Source organism: Seriola aureovittata, chromosome 5 (genome assembly GCF_021018895.1).
Source record: "Seriola aureovittata isolate HTS-2021-v1 ecotype China chromosome 5, ASM2101889v1, whole genome shotgun sequence".
Lineage (NCBI taxonomy): Eukaryota > Metazoa > Chordata > Actinopteri > Carangiformes > Carangidae > Seriola > Seriola aureovittata.
The window spans coordinates 27,752,563-27,762,059 of NC_079368.1; the positions used below are offsets into that span (position 1 = coordinate 27,752,563).

Consider the following 9,497-nt stretch of genomic DNA (forward strand, 5'->3'; position numbering starts at 1 on the left):
CACATCCACGCCTGATATGCTCTCACAAATACAACATATATGAGAAAACACATTTTATGTACATTCATGGCACCCTGTGCTCCAGTGAGACACAGCACAGATTGCTGGAAGACCATAACTGCATTTGTGTCAGCAGAGAGACAGCGAACAAGACCATGAAAAAGAAAAGCAGAGAGGGAGCAGAGGGCAGCGTAAAATATGCACTCTACTTATTCACTCTACTGCAAGAAATGTAGGAAGAACAAAATGGATGAACAGCACGCAAAGACACTTACACCCACATACAGTATATGTGTATACAGCACATGCCATACAAATGTGCAGTCATGCATACGCTCGCACACACACACACACACACAAAACTGACAGCCATGCTAGTCACTGGCGAGAAAATCTACTTTCCTTTGAAGTTTGCCTCATCATTAGCATGATTACATAGACCTACTGCACACCAAGCATTCTTCCCGAATAAGACTCACTGCATACAAATGGTTTCACTCGACTGAGTTTCACTGTTTGTTCAACATGTTTGTATTTTTCACGTCTCTGAATAGTAATTGCCAAATAGTGTGATTAATTCCTCAGTGTGCGGCAGTGGGACTGGCTAGAGAGCTGTGCATTGTATGAATTGTCCCCACTCTGGTTTTGAAATATTTTTAAATACAGATCCACATTGCATGTATGTCTCATACAGTATATAACCACAATAACTTATAATGTGCATCTGTAAAATTGTGTCAATGGAACATGGAAGGCTTTTCTGAATCTAATTCAGGTTTAACTGTTACATTATTCAGATAACTCAGTAAACCTAAACATCCTAAAAACAGGCGTTTTTCCTGGCTACTGTTGAAGAGTAAACCTCCAGCCACTGCACACCTCTATAACCAGCTAGCTTTTCTGTCCTCTATGTGAAAAGTTAAGAGTACAAAGCAAGCGCCTGCTCCTACATTTTTAATATAATGTTGGGTAAGTGTGTGTCTGTGTGAGTAATCTATATGCATGCATCTGCGTTCACAGAAGCGGTTTAAGACGATCTCCACAAAAAGCAGGCTGACACTTGTTTTAGCAAACAACAAAGGTTCTTGTCCTCAAATGACATTAAGTGTGTGTGTGACTGCGTGTGTCAACTGGATAAACACAAACACACAATACAATCATCCGGGAACAAGGGCCTGTGTTGTACAAGTCCTTCCCTGGCCATCTGGTCTGTTCTACCTGCATCACTGACTGCTGCAGTGAGATGAAGCACCTTCGGCAGAGCTGGGCTGTCTCTCCTCAGACAAGCAATCATACTTCTTCTCACAGCTACCTGTCAGTCCATCTCAACCTCAGACACACACACACACACACACACACACACACACACACACACACACACACACACACACACACTCTTTCTCTCTGTGGCCTGGTTAAGGGTTCTGCCTCAGTGACCAGGTACAGACATCAGAGCTACTGTCTGTCTCTTTCCCTCACAAGAGGATGCACAACAGTCTCCAATATCACAAAAAACAAACAAACCAGACACACAGTACACCTCTGTGCATCATATTCACACATACAAACACACAAATAAAACTTCAGTGTTCATGCAGACAGAAATGCGAGGTGCTAAATCTTCCCAGTCAAAGATAACATAGCCCAGCACAGCTGCCAACACTCATAGATACATAACTCAAAAGATAGGAAGCATTTAGTACAGACTGTCTAGCCTCCACCCCTCTGAATCGGTGCATAACTGCAGATTAAAATACATGTGTGCGCACTCAAACAAACAGAAGTTGATAATTCTAAAAAGGAGCCGCTGTTGACAACTGTGAAACTCGTAGACAAAACCAGGCAGGAACAGCAATTCAAACACACTAACATGTTTAGAAATCCTTCTCCATGAAAAAGACTAGAATAGCACCATAGTGAAAGAAAAACCAGGCCATGCCAGGTCAAAATTCCCTCAGTGTAGCTGCACCCCATTTCCTCACCCCACAAATAAAATAAATATTTCCGATAGCTTACCATGTCCACTACAGGACACTGAAAACTGCACTACAAAGTCTAAAAAGGTATCCAGATGAAAAGATGAAATAACAATCAAACAATGACACATTTCCATTATAGTTTAATATGTGCGCTGACAGTCGCAGTTTTTAATAACTAATTACTGTTCTAATTTTGCAGATTAAGTGTTTTGGATTGTGCATCATTAGTGATGTAGTCCATGCAAATGTTGGGCTCTCCTGTTAATGTGCATCCCAAGAGTGATCTCCTGTTAATGTGCATCAAAATCTGTGTCATTTAACATTGACTGACATTTGGGTTTCCATGGAAGTTGTGGGTCAAAACCAAGCGACAACCTCAAAGGCTGGAAAATGAAGCCAACACAGAAGTACCAAAAACTGCAGTTCTTCGAATGGCCGCTCGAGGCTGGCTCCAAAGAAGAATCAATCCCCATAGACTCCCATTTTAAAATGGCCAACTTTACAGCAGAAATAAACATGTTTACAGCCTGGTACAAAAAGCTATTTTGGTGTCTACAGCTAATTTCCCCCTTCAGGACAACTGTACAGGGGGTGAAGTCTTATATACCCCCTCCGTTTGAATTTCATTAAGGCTTAAAATTCTGCATAATTGAGGCCATGCCACTTTGTGACGTGGGTGAGCATATGCTATGAAGTCTTTGATCCACACATGCCTCATCCTCTTTGCACGGGCTATGTCCATCTTTATATACAGTCTATGGTTAAAACGTGCAGACTAAACAACTGCACTAGAGCTGGAGTTGTAATAAAATGGATCTCAGCAGACCTAAGTAATTAATGTCACATTCATTGGCCCAATTTTGGGGCCACACATGCTGGTTTTTGGTAGTCATTTCTTGACAAACTGAAAATGATTTTTTTTTTTTTTTTTTTTTTTTAATGTTAAACCAAATCCTTCCAGAATCTGATTTTCTGTATTTTCTCCTCTAGTCAGCGTCACTCTCTGTATTCCTACATCGTCACCGTACTTGAGAAGTGTTCCGTAGGTGCTTTTAAAAATGAGTTGACAGTAATGAATATAAATCTTCAATGATTTAACAATGTTCTTGGCCAGACAGTTTTTTAGCAAAAATACCTGCCAAATGGTGAAAACTCTGGAATGTGTGATATACATAAGTGTCTCAAATGCATCTATTAACACCGTGTCCTTTACAAATTTCATGGTGTACTGCAAGATCAATGAAGCCCACTGGATCTAGTACTATGACTTCAGGTATAATACTTTAGTTAGAGATAACAAGCAGAACAGATTTTTGCAGGCCATAATGCAAGGAAATGTCATAAATCTTGCCAAAAATGCTTTTGAATATTTTATTGATCAAGAATTAGCAGAGACTTACTTCCGTGATTAACTGCACAATTTTATCGCCTGAAAAGTGTTGGCGCTTGCAAGATAACATATCAGACGATCCATTTTTCCACCTCTCTCTTCATCCAAGGGCTCATTCATTCATTTTATATTTTGCTGTGATCTAGCCAGGAGCAATAAGACAGATAAAGCCCATAACAGCATAAGGCATCTGTAATAGGTGGCTATAGTGCATAAAGACATTGTGTCACATGTAACCATCTCATATTCATTCCGATATTCTGTGCCCTCGGCATTTGAAATGTGTTCACAACTCCGAATGATATTAATCGGTAGGCTCAGACCAAGCACTAAAACTCATAAGTACAGCCAGGACAAATCTAATATACTGTATCTCAGTGATTGGTATCAAAATGGTGCCTGAGTGTGTGTGCGAGAGAGCGAGAGCAAGAGAGCGAGAGCAAGAGAGCGAGAGAATGTACAACACATTATTTGAACCAGAGTGAACCAGGCTCACTTGCTGGCTTTTTTCCCCCTCATCTGTGAAGCATGGTGAGCCCAGTGGACGCACTCTGACACAGCATGGCTAAAAACCAGTGTGACTCCAAAGTGAGGATTTAATCTGGCTGCATTAATCACAGTGATTTTCTGAGTGTAACTAATCAAGAACACACACAACCATGCACACTTCCACACTCTCTCTCTCTCTCTCTCACTCTCTCTCTCTCTCTCTCTCTCTCGCAAACACTCATGCAGAATCCATATGAACGGTCCTCATAAAGCAGAGGGCCATTGCCATTCAGCACACGATGCAGTGAGGGCCAAGAGGCAAGCGAACTCCCCCCTTCCTTCTGCATGCTGATCATTAGAGAGAGAAAGAGAGAGGGAGACAGAGGGAGAAATGAAGAGAAAGAGAGAGATAGAGAAAGAGAGAGAGAGAGAGAAAGACGAGTGAGGCAGTGGTGCCAGATCCCCAGCCGTTCAATCACATTTAATGCCTGGACAGAGTAAGATGAAAACGTCTGCTGGTCACTGCTGTTAGTATCTCCAAAATAATAGCAACTCTGTTACAGTATGGCACAGGTTTTCAGTATTGAGAGCTTAAAATGGTAGATGATGACGGCACAAAGTCTACTTTCTTTCCCTTTGTTCCCCCTGGTTTTTCTGTCTTTTAGTTTCTCTCTTCCATCTTTTCTGCCTTTGATATACATCTCTCTTTGCCCGTCTATCTCTCCCTCTCTTTCCCTCGTTCCATCTTTAGCGGCAACAAAGAGATTAAAGGGGGATTACTTCTGACATGTCAATGTGATGCGCCTGCTGGGTATAGTACTTTTTTTCTTTCTCATGCAGTGCTAAGTCAATATGATGCGCACACACACACGCACACACAGACAGGTCAGCATTGTATGAGTTGGAGAGAAGGTGGAGTGAAAAAATAACTAAAAGTCTTCAGGGGTATTAATTATCTTTCCTTGCAAAATGCAACATTGTAGCATGAAGAAGCCACTGATCTGTTAGTGTGCCTTCTACTTCCTTTAAACAATACCACCTTTTGTGAGAAATAATGACAGCAAATCATAACGTTCTTTCCTGCACTTCCCACTGTATCGACATCCTATTTTACCTCCTATTGCCGAGGTCTGCTGAAGTAGCGAGGATAAGGAGGGATGGGAGGGGGAATGAGAAAAGAGAAGTATTGTTTTTGGGGGTGATAACCTTTTGTTGTGATTCAAAGTACTTGCAGCTAGAGGGGAAATGAACTATTGATTAGAAATAAGGTGTAGGGAAAGAGAGAGAGAGAGAGAGAGAGAGAGAGAGAGAGAGAGAGAGAGAGAGAGAGAGAGAGAAAAAGAGATAGAGAGAAAAAACAAGACACAATGTCTGAAATCACACCAACCATCCAAACGCCCACACTGATCCTTTGTCCTCGAACGGTCTCACAAACACACACACTTACATGCACACGTGTTTGTTTATGCCTGGAGGAAAAGTAACCCCATAACACACTGCTTAAATGGAGCTGTAACTAACCAGGAACCAATGAACTATACATTGCCTTCACTGTCTTTTTCTACTAATTGGAAACAACTCACCGGCCTGGTTTCCACAACAGGGTCAAGGAGAAATAGCTGGGTTTTCTTGTAATCCATGTCACTAAATTTACTCCTCAACACATATCTGGGATTTGAATGGATTATGTTGCAAACTTGAGGTGATATGACTCTGTAAATTCCATGTCTTTACAGCCCAATTTTACCCACTGACTGTTATAATACAGTGCACTACAATATATCTATCCATCTTAATGTTTACCATTCTCTTTCTATATAAACACAGATCGATAAATAAGCCCAAACACTGAAAACTATCGAAGGGCTGCATCTATTTAATTTTGTTAAGTATAGTATACAGTCTATACATGTCGTGTTTTTGGGCTCCACAACAGTTGCAATGTTTCAGACTTACAGCACAGCTTAATATCAACATGTTATATGTCTTCTTGTGTTAGTACATCAAAAACCTCAAGTAAACTTACATGTTATTGGTCAAATTCAAGGAGTCTATACTGAGAACCTAGAGCCAGTGAGACACCATGTCTGAAAGCTACGATACAGTCTGAATAAGCCTAGATGAACACAGAGACAAGTCACTGTACATATAGAGAACCTTGACCCAGTTTCAGCAGCTGACAAGAACCTTAGTGCAGTAAGCGTAGATAGCTGCAGATCTCTGTGACTTTGTAAGCCTAAAAATGTCTCATGACCAGGAGGTTTTAGTCACATTGCTAACACTGTTACCTAAAGAAACTTACAGTCAGTGAGCAGGTAAAGTTCCAGTGTCTTGCTGTGAGACACTTGCAGAACATGTGGCTGCTGCTGGGAGCAGACTATCCAGTCACAGGACGATCCGTATAACCAGTGAATTACCGTGACACCCCTGTAGGGCCACTATCACAACCTACCACCCTGTATGTAAGATGAGGCTCGTTGAGCATGTGTGCCTTCACCAATACTTAGAATAAACTTATGATACTTATATACTTATTTAATTTGAATATCTTTAAACAATAAACCATGATCATTGGGAAGCCAGTTAAACTATCGATTCAAAACTAGCATAATCTGATGTTTGGTTTCCCCAACAAAAGATTTCAACCTGGTTTGATTGGCATAACACCTGCAGTTCCCATTGTCTGCAAATTAGATAATATGCATTCACTGTCAGCTTGACCTGTGTAAATCTCATTCATTTGGCCATGCTACTGTTGGATGTCTGATATGGAGCATCAGCTTGGTCTACAGCCAAGAGAAGACCTAGAACTGATCCAACTCTTGGCAAATTGCTGTCAGGTAGCCACTCAATTGGCCTGGACTCTGCTGTGTAAATCAGCTGCCCAGGGTCTAAATGGATCCAAGGCACCCCACCCCCCACCCCCCACCCCCCCCCACCCCCCACCCCCCCCCACACACACACACACACACACTTCTCCCCAGCATAATGCAGTGAGTTAGATTGATTTATAATGTGTTACATGTGCTTGAGTGTGCATATGTGTGACTGTTAAAATATGGATGTAATCTTGGCCATGCAATGTGTAAAAACAGTTCAGCATGGACAGATGCTTATCTGTGTGTGTGTGTGTGTGTGTGTGTGTGTGTGTGTGTTTTCTTGGTCGTTACTCTCACTCACGCACCTACACACTGCTCTCTCTGTATTCTATCGCCCATTCGAGGCCACCGCGTTGTGCAATGATTTTGTGTGCCCACCATCACCACCTCGCGTCCTCATCTCATCCTGCAAGACACGCTCTCCAGCGTCATCTCTCTCCCTCTCTCCCTCCCTCTCTCTCTCTCTCTCTCTCTCTCTCTCCCCCGCAAACTATAGCCGGAGCCGGAGGTGCCGCTACATCGCCTGAAAGAATACGCTCCCTGATGTCGACATCACACTCAACACAACAGTGCCACACTTTGCCGGTGGTGGTAGAAGGCAGAGAAGACGTTAAAGCATAAATCTTTTTTTTTTTTTTTTTCTGCTGGCACTGCAGTAACTCGCGATGGAAGGTGGTAATGCCATTATGCTTCAGGAAAATCTATAAGGGGAAAATTTGCCGCCATCCAGGGCTACATCAAGCCATCCAAACCACCTGTTTTTCGAGCATCCTGTGCGCACATAGCCATTGTTATATATGAAATGCCTAAGTGCAGTCCCTTTACTGGACATTGCCCGCATTCATTGATCAATTCATGTGAACACTAATGACACTAACAAACACCTGGAATAAACGACTATGAGCAATTCTTGGGTTAATCCCAGATATGCAATTGGTGCTCAATAATCCCTGAACTCAAACGCAAACTTCAATTGTAACGATGTCCGTAATGGCGCATAACAGATCTCTAGTTCGTTCATTTACCAGTAGCCTAATATAGAGAAGTGGATGTTCCAAAAAAACAAAAAAAAAATCAAGTCTGGTATCTACATCCTGAATGCCATAGTTCACATTCATAGAAAAAGCCACTAAATACCACTAGGCGTCAAAGAAAATTGCCAGCAATTCCGTGATCTAAGCAGCGCAGCGCACATCAAGGCTGAAACCTGAAATGTGTTTCCCGAGAGACGCACACTGAGCCTTATTGTGGCTGCGAATTATAAGAGCAAAAGCGCAGTAACTCACCGATGTGGATGATTGAATCCGAGAGCACCGACCTCCACTCCTGGCTCCAAACAACGGCAACGAGCAACATAGCCGAGATAACTTTCATGTTGTCCAGATATATTTCCCCCCAAAACCAGAGAAAACAGCTCTATGAGTGAGAGCGATCAGAGTTAAAATCCCGAGAACCGAAGCTCCTTTTTTTAGTCCATCTGTAAGGCGGTCAAGGAAATTCCCTGTAATCTGTGCCTTGATATGCTCTTCACTTGACGTTAGAGTGTGATGCTTGTCTGTAAGAGGGAAATCAGTAGAAATTCCCGGGTAGTCACAGACTGGCACCCCGCTGAAATTCCTCCCAACATTAAATCATATTCTGGGCGAGCAGAGAGACGCTGAGCCGCAGAGGAAACAAACCGCATCCAAACGCCGACGCGTTAAGGCGAACTGGGGGGCTGGAGGATGTGGCCGCTCTTTTAAAAGAATAAATATGTAACCATTCAATAACGTCAGGGAAAACCTTGTTATCTTGAAAAGCAGGTCCTGTTATAATGACCCGAGAATCCCAGCCTTTCAGACCTGACGACGCAGTTTCCCCCCTGCACCAATCACCAAATCACCAGCAGCAGCAGCAGCCTCAGCGGACCAAGCCAACGCCAAAACTTCCATTTTCCCAGGGGCTTTTATTTTCCCTTCACTTGGCCCCTCTTTGAATATCAACGCCGTCAGAACACACAGACGAACCCAGCGACTTTTGTTAGAGTGGAAAGACACACAAAATGATGAAAAGCCTTGTCACATGGCATTACCACTGAGAGGTACCATATTCCGAAATTGTCTCTAGTTTCCTGTAGAGATGTGAGAGAGAGCAGGATGGAGAGGGCTCTTAAATGTATGGCTAATGAAAGAGAGCTCCAAAGCCACTCTTCTTCTCTGCGTCAGGAAGGGAAAAATGTGGGCTAGGCTATCTGGAGAAAAATGAACCGAGGATGCGCGCCAACGACACTCCGCGGTCCGCACTCCGTATGCGGGTACTCGCGTCAGACTCAGCTCGCACGTTGGCTGCTGAAGAGGAGGTATGCCGCGTTCGTGTGGAAGAGAGAGGGGAGAAGGGAGGGAGGGAAGAAGAGAAAGATAGGGAGGAGACCCAGGAGAGAGAGAAAAAAAAGAGAGGAAGAGGCAGAAACTATGAGCAGCAGCAGTTGCCAGCCGGACGCGCATCTACTGTCTCAGAGAGACAGAGAGAGAGAGAGAGAGAGAGACAGAGAGAGAGAGAGAGAGGCGGAGGATGCAGTGGGGTGTCTAACAGAGAGACAGACAGATGAAGGGCTAATCTGCCAACCTCAGCTCAGCCATGAGCACTTCAGACCCGCTGTCTACCTCTCACTTCAACAAGAGCTGATGATCGGGTTGCCAGTTTAAATTTTTACATTAAAAACTTTCGCCCATTGACTTTACCCTGCTGTTGTGTGATTTGAGGAGAATCCTGTATCAATCA

General features: G+C 43.2%; 1 protein-coding gene across 3 annotated transcripts in view; it reads right to left on the minus strand.

Annotated features, from left to right (window-relative positions):
• grid2 (glutamate receptor, ionotropic, delta 2) overlaps positions 1-9,218 on the minus strand; it is a 469,811-nt gene extending 460,593 nt beyond the window's left edge. For 2 of the 3 annotated variants that reach the window (XM_056376390.1, XM_056376391.1), the window contains exon 1: positions 8,024-9,218. In XM_056376390.1, the coding sequence (XP_056232365.1) occupies positions 8,024-8,111 (88 nt within the window). In that variant the 5' untranslated portion in view covers positions 8,112-9,218. The remainder of the gene's footprint in view (positions 1-8,023) is intronic. The other variant, XM_056376388.1, reaches the window with a different exon arrangement.
• Positions 9,219-9,497: the final 279 nt, after the last annotated feature.